The sequence below is a fragment of the Balaenoptera physalus genome (assembly GCF_965194825.1).
Source record: "Balaenoptera physalus genome assembly, chromosome: 20".
Lineage (NCBI taxonomy): Eukaryota > Metazoa > Chordata > Mammalia > Artiodactyla > Balaenopteridae > Balaenoptera > Balaenoptera physalus.
In genome coordinates this window covers 59,836,047-59,849,652 of record NC_138901.1, presented here as the reverse complement: position 1 = coordinate 59,849,652, position 13,606 = coordinate 59,836,047, and the positions used below count along the sequence as shown (strand labels likewise).

At 46.5% G+C, this 13,606-nt stretch overlaps 1 protein-coding gene across 1 annotated transcript in view; it reads right to left on the bottom strand.

The window, feature by feature from the left end:
* The window catches only part of DNAH9 (dynein axonemal heavy chain 9), a 310,542-nt gene that overhangs the window by 26,246 nt on the left and 270,690 nt on the right, over positions 1 to 13,606 (bottom strand). Inside the window, exons 59-61 of the mRNA XM_082440696.1 lie at positions 12,411 to 12,604; positions 10,118 to 10,266; positions 626 to 753 (exon numbers count right to left, since the gene is read on the bottom strand). Of these exons, the coding sequence (XP_082296822.1) occupies positions 626 to 753; positions 10,118 to 10,266; positions 12,411 to 12,604 (471 nt within the window). The remainder of the gene's footprint in view (positions 1 to 625; positions 754 to 10,117; positions 10,267 to 12,410; positions 12,605 to 13,606) is intronic.

The following is a 13,606-nucleotide window of genomic DNA, read 5'->3' as shown; positions in this document are numbered from 1 at the left end:
CTGCGGGAGAAGAGAGGAGTCAGCCGCTCACTCTGCGCCCGACAGCCCCAGGATCCATGCAAGCTGCGTAAACGGGAACAAGTGGACAGGCCGTGATTCGGGAGGGGTGGCCTTTACTTCTTGTACATGTTTAGTGAAACATGTACAAGAAGTGCTGCAGGTATTCCTATGACAGTAGGTGTTCCAGATTCCCGAGCCCAGCATGAACTCTCAGTGAAGAGGCTCGGTCCTGGTTACACGTGTGGCGTTCTAGTCACGCGTGTAATGAAGAGCCTGTGACACGTGACACGTGGAAAGGCAGAGCAGAGGAGAGCTCCACGGAACGCCTCGGATGAGATCGGCTGCCGCCGCTGGATCCGGCCTCCAGCTGAGCGCCGGCCTCCTGAGCATGCAGTGCTGTGAGAACAGGCCTCCTTCTGGACGGGGTGCCAGTGAAACCAGAGAGAGCGGGGGGCGAGGGAGAGTACTGAGGGTGGGGTGTGGGGCAGAACCCACGGGGCGGGACTGCAGGGAGAAGACTGTGAGGTCAGGGACGAGGGCACGGAAGGAAAGGCGGCCCAGGGCCTGCGGGGGTCGAGCCAGGGAGGGGGTCAAGAGTGACCCCAGCAGGGCAGAGGGGGCGTACCTGCAAAACAACCCAGTGGCCTTTCTCGGCAGCCAGGTCCAGCACAGCCTCGGCCACCACCTGCTGTCCTTGGCCCAAAGACACGTTGTGAAAGTTCCGGTTGTTGAAGGTATATCCGAGTTTTCTACCTAAAAGGGGCAGGGAGTGGTCATTATTGCCACTAATGCCGTTGAGTGTTCACGAGGAAGTGCACACCTCTGCGCGGCTGCCCCCATCGCAGGCTGTGGGAAGCCGTGCACCCCGACCTCACACACGGACCCTCTTCCTTCACGGGGCGGGGCTGCTGCATCTTCCAGCTTTTTGTTCCCAAAGAGAAGGAAGCACTTCTCTAGACAAAATGCTTCACCCCTCCCTCCTCACTTAATCCCTGCCAACTAAACACTGGCACTTGCCATCTGCCTGTACAAGGATTAAGTCACTAGCTACTGTAGCCGCTGACCTTCAACACCCTATGAAAGGAGTTCAGGGTGGAGACCAGGAATGAGGCGCTCTGTGCTCTGGGAAGAACTGGCAGAACAGGCCTTCAGATAGTTAGACATTCTCAGGAGAGGATTTCACGAGCCCAGTTCTTACGCGTCCTCACATCTAGTAAAGCACTCCAGCCCTTCATGGTGACGCCCGCTCTTCTGCCAACACGTGTGCCTGACTGCCTGCCCCCCCTTCACCAAAACCACATGCATACTGACCTCCCCCACTTCCCTGGAGCAGCCCCCCGGAGCTCTCCAAGTTGCTGTCTCCCGGGCTACAGTCCTCATTTTGCCCCCAGTAAAACTTAACTCACACCTCTCACATCGTGCTTGTTTTTCAGTTGGCATCCCCGAGAGCGGGCACACGTGCGGCTGCCCTTCTGTGAAGCCTCCACTTGAAGGCCAGGCACTGGGCCTCCATCCTAGACAGGGAAAGGCTCAAAGAGTAGCACGCGCGTGGGCGTGGCCAGGTCTACCGTGCTTTGTCCCCTGAACATATTAATAATAATATATATTTTCCCTGGAAGCTTACTGGGAGGTGAGGCCAAGAGGGGCAGGACTCGGGTAGTTTGGCTTCCTGTACTTTATGCCATACGAACCTCTTCCCTGTTATTCCCACCACATAGAACCTTTACTCTCGTCTAATTCACGAATTAGAGTGAAGAGAGGCAAGAGGCCAGCCAAGAAGGGGCTTGGCTGCGTAGGTGTGAATGCTTGTATCTCACTGTCGGGAATGGAGTAAGGGAAGGGCCACGCAAACGCACATGTCACAGCTGGGTCACCGGAGCAAGGCTGATGCTCAAGAGTTGCTCTGCAAGCCCAAGACAGACTTCACACAAAGAAATGACCTTAATATAGGCAGCCAATTCTGCTTGGACACCAGCTATTCACCCAACCCAATAAAGTTTAGAGAAATTACATAATATTCTTTAGACAAAAGGATCAAAAAATGTGTAATACCATGAAGGAATCGTCGAGCAATTTTTCGAAGAAGGTAAGGTGCACAAGAGAAAAGAGGAGAAATTTAAAAGAGAAAAAGAATAAAAGTCTGTACTTAACAAATTTAGTTTCAGGGGAACTGAAATTGAAGTTGCAGTTTGATACTTGTGCAAGAAAATTTAAAGAACACTGTCAATATTGGATGTGTCTTTAAAGCACTAAAAAAAAACTATAGTGTGTTCTTTAACTGTACAAGACCAAACAAGATGATGACTTTTTGTAGTGAGGAATAGTTATTACAGATTCAACTGAGATGAACCCAAGAAATACCCTTATTAAACTCTATAAATCCTAGCTGGCAATAGATTTGATGTCAGCTTTAGAGCCAAGAATATGAACAACTTATTCCAGAGAAAAATAACAGGATAAAGGTGCTGGGATTATTAGATAGCCTCGGTGACATTTCCGCACACAAAGACCCTACTTCTTTTCTTTGTTCACAAACAAAGGGTACAGGAAAAGAGGGCTTAGCTAAAGATTAGTTCCAATTCCATGTGCTATGGCTTCCACGCCCCCACCCCCTGCCTTCAGCTCCTCTTTCCCTTTCGGATCTTCCTTCCAGCGCCCCGTATGGTGGTGTCACCAGGAGCCGGGCCGCACTGTGAACCTCCCTGAGCATCTTGGCGGCCGTCCCTCCACGAGCTCCAGTCTCTCTGAGGACACTACAGCACCCGTGGCCCTCCGCCTAGCTCCACATGCCCCTGGGGCTGGGAGGAAGGGGAACATCCTTCTAGCCTTGTCTTGTTACTTGCAGGCTATTTCTTCTCCACTCTTGTATGAAAAACCTTTCATGTGCTCTCTTCTTTTTTTTTTAAATTTAATTTAATTTTTATTTATTTATTTGTTTATTTATTTATTTTAACATCTTTATTGGAGTATAATTGCTTTACAATGGTGTGTTAGTTTCTGCTTTATAACAAAGTGAATCAGTTACACATATACATATGTTCCCATATCTCTTCCCTCTTGCGTCTCCCTCCCTCCCACCCTCCCTATCCCACCCCTCCAGGTGGTCACAAAGCACCAAGCTGATCTCCCTGTGCTATGCGGCTGCTTCCCACCAGCTATCTATTTTACGTTTGGTAGTGTATATATGTCCATGCCACTCTCTCACTTTGTCACAGTTTACCCTTCCCCCTCCCCATATCCTCAAGTCCATTCTCTAGTAGGTCTGTGTCTTTATTCCCATCTTGCCCCTAGGTTCTTCATGACCTTTTTTTTTTTCTTAGATTCCATATATATGTGTTAGCATACGCTGAGATATCATCTCATACCAGTCAGAAAGGCCATCATCAAAAAATCTACAAACAATAAATGCTGGAGAGGGTGTGGAGAAAAGGGAACCCTCTTGCACTGTTGGTGGGAATGTAAATTGATACAGCCACTATGGAGAACAGTATGGAGGTTCCTTAAAAAACTAAAAATAGAACTACCACACAACCCAGCAATCCCACTACTGGGCATATACCCTGAGAAAACCATAATTCAAAAAGAGTCATGTACCAAAATGTTCATTGCAGCTCTATTTACAATAGCCAGGACATGGAAGCAACCTAAGTGTCCATCAACAGATGAATGGATAAAGAAGATGGGGCACATATATACAATGGACTATTACTCAGCCATAAAAAGAAACGAAATTGAGTTATTTGTAGTGAGGTGGATGGACCTAGAGTCTGTCAGAGTGAAGTAAGTCAGAAAGAGAAAAACAAATACCGTATGCTAACACATGTGCTCTCTTCTAAAGCACATGCTAGTGGCTACATTGCTTGCTAACTTTTATGTTTTCTGCCTTCTATCAACTTCCCAGCAAGAGTCACTTTTAGTAGGGGTTTTGGAACTTGGTTTAAAATATTCCATATTTTCTGTCTCATCATTATCTTGGTGAGCTTTAATGCCACTATGGATGACTCAGCCAACACCCAGCCTCATGCTTCCTCATCTTCAAAGAACTTCTTTCCATTTCTGTTTCCCATTCCCAGTGGCTGCACCAAGGCCTTGCTTATCCCTGCAAACTCTCCCACGTCTGACCCGTCATTCTTTCGTATTTACTCACAACTCTAACTTCCTATTGTCCAGATGGCTCACTCTCGTACTCCCCCTCGCATATTATTCTATGTCAGCAAAACGTCCAGTCCGTTGGCTCCTCTGTTTTTTCTAACCCTCATCTTTACCTCCCTCTTATTTTAAGATGGACCCAATAAACCTTCATTTGAGCCATGATCTTATAAAATTCTTCCCTCCATTGCCCATTCTACGTCTGCATCCCCCAACTTTTGTAAAACCACAACCCTGGACAAGTCGAAGCGTTAATACAAGAGAAAAAATAACACACTGAGTGAATTGGTGCCACCACAAGCTGATGATTCTCAGTCTCGCGAGACTGCCTGGTAATCTTTCACGTCCAGAAGCTGGCTGTGTTGGCCATTCCCCTCTTCCTTTAAACTTCCCAATGGCTGCCCCGCTTCTTATGCTCAGCACTTTGCTTCACTCTCTACTGCTCCCTCTGCCCGACAAAACATCTGCCATCTGGTAGAACACCTTCCATTTACTGCCACTGAATCTGCCTCTGCACACATCCCTGTCCCGTCCCCATCCCTGCACAGCCCCCTCTCAGTGGAAGAGGTGCCCCCCGCCCCCAGCACACGAACAGACAGATGAGTGTCCCTCCACACAGAACCTACACTCTGCCAGTCTGGAAGCTGCTCTGTAAAGACTGTACTTGCTCCCTCCTAGCCAACTTCAACTGATGCTTAAGGAAAAGAGAATGGAGTCAGGAACAATGAAAAAGAGGCTCTAAGCAAAGTGTTGATGATCTAGCTGCAAAGACACCGAATTGAAAACTGTTTCTTTGAACACACCTGGTAGCAGGCTGACAAAAATCTAAAGGAGCTCCTCCTTCTGACCAGCACATTGGAAAGAGGAAGAGGAGGCGGTGGAAGGCCAAAGTGGTAGATAAACGGAAACATTTTGTCAAAGCCAGGTAATTGGACAAAGGAGGATGGAAACCAAGCAAGATCATGCAAGGGTCAAGTCAAAGAAGGACCAGAGAAGGTGCCTTGTAAGGGTGGAAAGGGGAGGTCCTCTGTTGGGAGGGCCGAGGACGATGGTGTGCTTTGAAAGGATGTGACAAAAGGATGTAAAGGAAGGAGCAAACCGAGCTGCCTCAAAGAATAGACGCATCATCGTCGTCATTTTAATGCCGTACAATGCTACTGTACTTTTAATGTTTCAAAGCCTTTTCACATCTGAGATTTCATTTTTATCTTCACAGTAACCCTGGGAGGAAGGTATTAGGGGATGATTAGAAATGATGGGTGATTGCTTTTAGATGAAGCAAAAGCAAAAATAATCGTACAAATAAGAAAGTGTGGCTCATTCAGGAAGAAGTGATGAGAAGAGACAGAAGGTAAAGGATTAATCTGCGAAGGCAAGAAGGAATGCTGTGCGGGTGGGTGGAAGTGGGTCCATGTTAAAACAGAGGCCAAGGAAAGTGGATGGAATTCTGTCCTCCTCCTCCTTCAAAACTGTTGAGGAAGGAAAATCTTGGAGGAGACTAAGAGGCACAAAACTGCCAGAAAAGCATAGATTCTTTAAAAAATTTTTATTTTATATTGGAGTATAGTTGATTTACAATGTTGTGTTAGTTTCAGGTGTACAGCAAAGTGATTCAGTTATACATATACATATACCTATTCTTTTTCAGATTCTTAGAAAAGCACAGATTCTTAACCAAGTGTCAATGGATGAGCTTCAGAAGCTTAGAGAACTCCCAAAATCATATATAGAATTTTGTCTGTCTGTGGGTTCATGCACTTCGGGAGAAGGGCTGGAGTGAGGATGGGGGAACAAAATCTTTCATCTGACTCTCAGGGGTTCAAAACCCTGCCCAATATTAAGAACTGCCATGAAGAAACAAGGGGATAGAGAAATGAAGGCATTAAGAGCATAGATCCCATACTCAATGGTGGGAAAGGATGCCAAGCTTTGTCTGCATCTACATGGAGTAAAACAGTGAACGGTCTGATGCACAGACTCTGCCCAAGCACAGAGACAGTAAGTTTCCTGAATAAGCGGGGGCCTAGGGGACATAGGGGAAAGTGAGTCAGTTATGTGGATTCCAAACCTGAGAATAGGAGTCCATCAGGCAGAATGATCAGATCCAAGATGTGGAGCACATGACGTCACCAGAGTATATGTTCTAAATGAGTGCGTGAGAAAACGAATCAAACCATCCAGAACGCAGAGGGGGAGGAAGAGGGAGAGAAAGAGGCTCAGGTGCCCAGGTAATCTCTAGCTGATGAACAGCAATATTGCCTCTGGTAGGGAAATATGCGTTAAGATGAAGCCAAGGGCAGGGCTGAGATGATGTATTCAGAGACAAATAACCAATACTGTTCAGGGACAGGTCAGCTTGCCTGAAATGACAGAAAGCTTCAAACTACATGATGGAATAATAGTTGGGGGTCAATTGGCAAAGAATAGTAGGAAATTGCTCATAAACAGGGTATATGAAAGCTTCTGAAAAGGAAAATATTGAATAAAAATGAGGAGACTAGATTTGTCAGTATGAAAGGAATAAAACCTCCATGGGACAGAAAGAATACAGAATCTATGAAAAAGTGAAAGTCAGGAATAATGTAGCAATAACAACAGTTCTTATGCTCATTCATTCATCCGTTTGTTAATTCATTCAACCGATATTTACGGAGTACCTCTCTGTGCTGGTTATGCTTTTAGGCACTGGTAAGAAAATGATAAGCAAGGTGACACGGTCCTTGACCTCCAGGGTCTTAGTGACAGGCAGGTAGGCAAACGTAAGTTAAAATTGTAAAAGAAGGGTCTAAATGGAATTGTATTAAATGCTCTGCAGCAAATATATGTATAAGGGGGAACCAAATGGTCTTGTGCAGAGGTCAGGAGAAGCTGATCCCTGCAGGATTGGCAGGCATTGGACTGAAGAGCGGGGGAGAAGTATTTCAGATAAAAGGAATTGCTTGAGAAGACGCCCTGGGGCAGGAGGGCTCATGATGGATGGACCTAAAAGAGCCATGTGGTCAGAGAAGTGTGAGTTTGAGGGAAGGTAAGATCCAAGGCTGGACAGAAAGGCCAGGCCATGCAGGTCACACAGACCATGTCTATAGTACTGGACATTACCTTGAGAACAGTGGGGAACCACTAGAGCGATTTAAGTGGGAGAGTGATAACAGTCAGATCTGAGATTCAGCAAGATGAGTCTGGCTGTAAGAGCAGCAAAAATTGCAGGTGGGGGAGGAGAACCGGGATAAGTTAGGAGGCTATTGTGATAGTCCAGTGAGAGACTGTGGTGACTCAGAGGAGGGAGACACAGTGAAACAATTAGACTCATTTGAAACACATTTAGAAGGTAGAATCAATAGGACTAGATGTGGTAGGTAGTGGAGGAGGGGTCTAGGGTGACTGATTCCCAGGTTTCTGGCATGAGCAACTTGCTGAATGGTGGTGATATTTACCAAAAATGATAGAATAAAATTTCCAGAGATAAAGAGAGGTGTGACTCTCCCACTTGAAAAGGCAGGCTGAGTGCTGAGCAGGTGAATGAAAAAGACCCACACCTAACTCAGCTCATGAAATGTCAGAACACAAGGTAGAAAGATGATCCTAAAGTTTCCAGGGAATAAAAATAGGTCACCAACAAAGAAACAAGGGAAGAATAGCACCCTACTAGCATATGGCCTCATATGAATAAAACTGAATTCTAGGAGACGACTGAGCGGTGTGGACACATTCTGAATAAAAATAATTTTGGACCTAGCAGACCTATCAAAAGAGTATGTGGGTAAAACTGAAGTCTTTTTAGACACCCAAGGATTCAGAAATTTTACTTCCCATGATTTTTTTCCTGATGACTTATGCTACCAAATCTAGGATGAAGCCAATTGGTTGGCAGTAATGGGAACTAAATTCTTATTTTTCATATCCGGGAATAAATAGATACTGAAACTTGATAAATTCAGAAATAGCGATATAAATTATTAGTAGGAAATAGAGAAGCAATTGTCAGAAGGAATAAATTCAGAAATAGGCAAAACCCCAGTGCCTGGGAAGGGGGACTGGGTGTGGGAAGGGCTGGAGCTGAGAACTATTGCTTTTCATTTTAAATTCTTTATTATAGGTATTTAAAAAATATGTTACTTGAACTTTTTAGGAGATTACAAAAATATACATTAAATTAGTGAATAAGATAATTCTCTCCCTTATACAGAACTCATCTCTTCTTTAGAGCCAAACACCAGGCTCTAAGTCTACACCCGGTGTAGATTCCTTTCATTACACGCGGAATAATAGACTGTTCGTGGAGGTGTGTTACCTGGTCTGGATTCTCATCCATGAAGACCTGGCTCTGTAAAAACCTGCTGAGTCTTTATTTAACTTTGCAACATGTGTAGTTTTGCTAGCTTTTTTTTCCCCCTTGGCCGTGCCACGAGGCTTGAAGGATCTTAGTTCCCTGACCAGGGATTGAACCCGGGGCCATGGCAGTAAAAGCGTGGAGTCCTAACCACTGGACCGCCAGGGAACTCCCTAGTTTTGCTAGTTTTATAGTTTTGATTAGTCATCCATTTGCTCATCTCTTTATTTAACATATATTTTAAAAATGTATTTATTTATTTTTGCCTGCGTTGGGTCTTCGCTGCTGTGCGTGGGCTTTCACTAGTTGCACGAGCCAGGGCTACTCTTTGTTGTGGTGCGCGGGCTTCTCATTGTGGTGGCTTCTCTTGTTGTGGAGCATGGGCTCTAGGCGTGCAGGCTTCAGTAGTTGTGGCACGTGGGCTCAGTAGTTATGGCTCATGGGCTCTAGAGCGCAGGCTCAGTAGTTGTGGCGCACGGGCTTAGTTGCTCCGTGGCATGTGGGATCTTCCCAGACCAGGGGTGGAACCTGTGTCCCCTGCATTGGCAGGCGGATTCTTAACCACTGCGCCACCAGGGAAGTCCTATTTAATGTATTTATTTACTGAGTGCCTAGCACGTGAAAATACAGAGATAGGAACTTAAATACTACCTTGAAAAGGACATCTATTCCCAGAGCTCTCACTCTCACATGAAGACACCGTAGTAGTCACTAGACGATTACAATGTGATATATAGACAGAAGGGTGCTCTAAGAGCACATGGGGGAGGGGTACCCAGCACCTTGGAAATCAAGTAGGGCTTCCTGGAGGTGGTGACATTGAAACTGGTATCTGAAGGATGAGTAGAAGGTAGCCTGGTGAAGGGGATGCCAGAGGGGGAACAGAATGTTTGGGAGAATGGAATGGCTTCCATGTAGAGTGAAAAAGAGGCGAGTAGGGAAATGTAGGCAGAATAAGGAGTGCCCAAAGATGCCCATGTTCTAAATCCCGGAATCTGTGAATATATGTGACTTTACAGGCAAAAGAGGCTGTGCAGATGTGGTTAAAGACCTCCAGATGGGGAGACTATCCTGGGTTATCTGAGTGGGCCTGATATAGTCATAGGGGTCCTTATGAGGGAAAGGGGGAGACAGTAAGCCCCATGTATGATTTCTGACCTCCAGAACTGTAAAATAATAGGTAGTGTTATTTTAAGCCTCTGAGTTTGTGATAATTTGTTACAACAGCAATAGGAAACTAATAATGGAAAACAGGCTGGAGAGATAGGGAGGGGCTGGAGGACGAAGCTCCCTGTAAGCCATGTGAAGGTGTGTGGACTTCATCCTGAGGGTGCCAGGAGCCTGTAAAAGGACTGGACTTGTTTTTCAGAATAACTGCTCCAGCCACAGGAAGGGGAATGGGTGGGTGGGTGGTGGGACAAGGTCTCCTCATGAACCTGCTACCTTATATCCCAGAGCAGTCCTCCCTCTGTTCATGACCCCCTGGGGTTGGTTCAGCAATTACCCTGATTTCTGTATGGTTAGCAAATATTAAGCATTGCAAAATGAACCTTGAATCAGGAAAAGAGAAGCTGACAGACGCAGAGTGACAGTGCATGGGGCTGGTGCAGCCTTGGCTCCATAATGAGGTTTTCTTACCTTGATTTTCCACATCCTTCAGTGGGTCCACCCCTGGAGACAGGATAAAAAACATGGGAGTGGCTGGTCCCAATTCTTCAAAAGAGGCTGCAAAGTCCAGGGCTCTTCCCACCACGTATTTGCTTCCTAACTTCTCCTCAATAAAATCTCTGCCAGGAAAAAAAGAAGGTCCATGTGTGTATATCAGTTACAGAATAATAACATTTGAGCAACAGAGGTCTAGAGAAATGGAAGGATGTGCTCAAGATCGCAGCTTGGCAGTTACGGAGCTAGGACCAACGCCAAGCACTGCTTACTGATTAAGTCGACACTTACAACCTGTGCTGTTGGTGTGCACCTGCTCACCTAGATCAGGGCTCCTTCTGGATCCCCATCCGGCCAGGCCACCACTGACTCCTCTGTGGAGCTGGGGTGTCCTGTTACACCACCACCGCCCAGCAGAAGACTGCCAGGAGCAACGCCGTCGGAGAGCTTGCAGGCAGCGAAACCCTCCATGCATCATACCCCTGGGATCCTCCATCCCTATCCATGATTTAAGGCCCTCCAGGCTTCTAGTCCCTCATGTTCTATCATTCTCTGTGTTTCCTTTCACCTTACTCCACTTATCAATGTTCCTTTTCCTATGTCCCATTTCGGGCTAAACAAAACCTTGCAGTTGTAACCACTTTCTGACAATCCGGCCTAACTCTTGGCCTTAAAAGCTCCCGCAAGGACACTCTTTTCCCTGTACCCTTCTCAGCTGGGCTCATTCTCAGGCCTGGGAGCTGCGATTACGGTCCTGCTCACGGATGACCATTACTTCTAAACCCTTTCTCTCCCACTCGTGTGGCTCCACCGAGGCTCGTTTGCCCTGACCGTGCCGCCACGACCCCTGCACATCCATGTCGTCCACTGCCCCTTTGGTCCCTTTACTCATTCGCACATCACTTGGACTCTGGCTCATGGACCATCTCTCCACCAGCCTGAGTGATGCTAATGTGCATCCATGTGGACAGTCCTCCAGGTTCTTAACAATCTTCAGTTCTTCCCCATGTCAGCCCCCTGATTCCAAGGCCACATCCTCACCCTTGTGGTTACTAGGGAACTTTTTCTATGTCTGAAACCATACATGGAAACATCTCACTCTCTGACCAAAGCTTTCCATCCTTATAGTTCTTTTAGTTAATTTATCCTTAGTTAACTTATTCTTTACCTGTATTGGTGCCACAAATGCAGGATTTTCAGTATCTTGGCCTCCCTGGTGTTTTTTTTTCTTTCTTTTTTTAATCATCCCCTTATTCTTGTCACTACAAGTCTTGTTCAATTCAGTGTAGGCTCCATGGCCTGTAACTTCTTTTTTTTTTTTTAAAAAACAACTTTCTTGAGGTACAATCAACATACCATAAAATTCACCAATTTTTAGTATACCATTCAATAATGTTTAATAAATTCACGGAATTGTAATCTTCATCATAATCCAGTTTTAGAGCATTTTAAGCCTGCAATAAGATTCTCCTGCCTATTTAGGGAATTCCTATTCCTACCCTCCAGCCCCAGGCAGCTGCTAATTCGCAGTCTCTGTAGACTGCATGGCCTGTGACTTCTAATCATTCTCTTGCCAGTACCACACACCTCCCTTCCCTAACTCTTATTCCACCAGGGATCCATGCTCTGAATCTACCCTAGGGCTGTTGGATGCAGCTGTAGAAAATCATCCAGTGGTGAAGGTTAGAGCCCTTACAAATGCAGGATCTCACTAGGTGGGCCCTCAATGCCGCTTGGAATTCTTTGAGTTTCCCTGGTCAGCCGTCTCCCATTTTTTCACAGATCCTATTTCAGATCTTTTGCACATTCCTCAAATCTCCAACCCTGCCACCTCCCCTTTCCCACAAACGCAGCGAGGATCTTGCTTCCTACTCCTCAGAGGGAGTGGAAGTCATGAGACAAAACCTTGCTCAATTTCCTGCCATGCTTTTACCACCTTTGCTACAGTCACACCCACCTCTCTCTGTCTTTTGTAACGAAAGGGGTGTTCTTCCTGCCAAGGATGATCTTTCCATCTGTCCTCTGGATCTCACATCTCTGCAACATTAGATGTGATCCGCATCCTTCCCAGTGCTGATACTGGTGAGCACCTCTTCCCAAATGGTCCACTTAGATATTAAGACAGTACATGGCAAACACAGAGCAACGGGCCTCATGGGAGTTTGGTTGTTGGTACAAAGGCTCCCATCACGATAAACTTGTGGCCTTTGTGCTCAGCCCTGCTGGTCTGGCCACACCCACCCTGGCTTCGCCACCACCCTGCCCCTACCTCATGGCATAGGTCATCCGGTCGGGCCGCATGGCTCTCATCATGCAGAGGCGCTGCAGGCCTGTCTTGTGCTTCCACTCGTGGGGGAACTTCTCCTTCTCAGGACATTCTGATTCGACAAACTTTTTCCAGCCCTTGGCGGATCCCTCAATGTCCCGATCCAGATTATAGAATTCTTCCATTGATGAAAGTGCCTGAAAAATTTCAGGGAATCTTGCTCTGAAATGCAGTTTGTCCAGAAAGCTGTCATCTGCATTGTGCTGGGGGTTGTGGGGGGGGGGGCAAGGTGGTATTATAGACATAATTCTGTCTCATTTATACTCTTTTCTGGAGTCTTGAATCTTCCCCCCACCCCGGTAAACTCAAGGTAGAGGAAGGATTTTGGTCAGCTTACCGTCCACAAACTGTTCCAATAATATGCAAGGTTTGGGAAATGATTAGCTGTGGAGACTGAGCAGCACCTCCCTTGAGGGTACTGCGTGGGAAGAGGGACAAGAAGGGATGCTGTGATTTTTCTGGTCACGGAGCCCGGACACCTGAACTCAGTGACTCTTCTCTTTCATTCCCATACTCACTCTGCCAGCAACGCCTGTCAATTCCTCTCTCAAAATGTCTCTAGAATCACTGACTTTGTGTTAATGCCAACTCTAAAATTTCTCTGTGTCACCTGCTTCCCTAAGCATTAAATCCCAAGGCATAACATGTGAATCAAATCTCTTCATTTAGGGCTTCCCCCAAGTCCATCCAGCTAACCAGGTGGCCCATTTCTGCCCTCCTCTGTCCACACACATCTGCCCTCAGCCCTGGAAACGTGCCAGACGGTCTCCCAACTTGGTGCCTTGTTCACTAGTTTCATCACGGGAGTGGTCCTGTTCTCCACCAAATTCCACTCCTTTCCTTTCCTGCACTGGTCATGATTGTTTGTCAAGGTTCTACAAGTTGTGAAAGTCCAGTCCAAAATCAGTCACGTCCTCCTCTCTAACCTGGAACGCACAGCCCTCCTGCCCTTCTTTTGTGGACCACTTGCAACTACTCACAGAGCTGATACCTTTAATAAAGGATGTGTGACTGCTGATCGCTTTAAATCCTTACCCCTCCCTCTTCCTCTTCGGCTCCACTCCAGGGCAAGCCGACAGGTAAGCCTGGGTGCTCCCTGCTTTGGTGCCGAAGGGAAGTTGTATTGTGCAAGCCCCGCC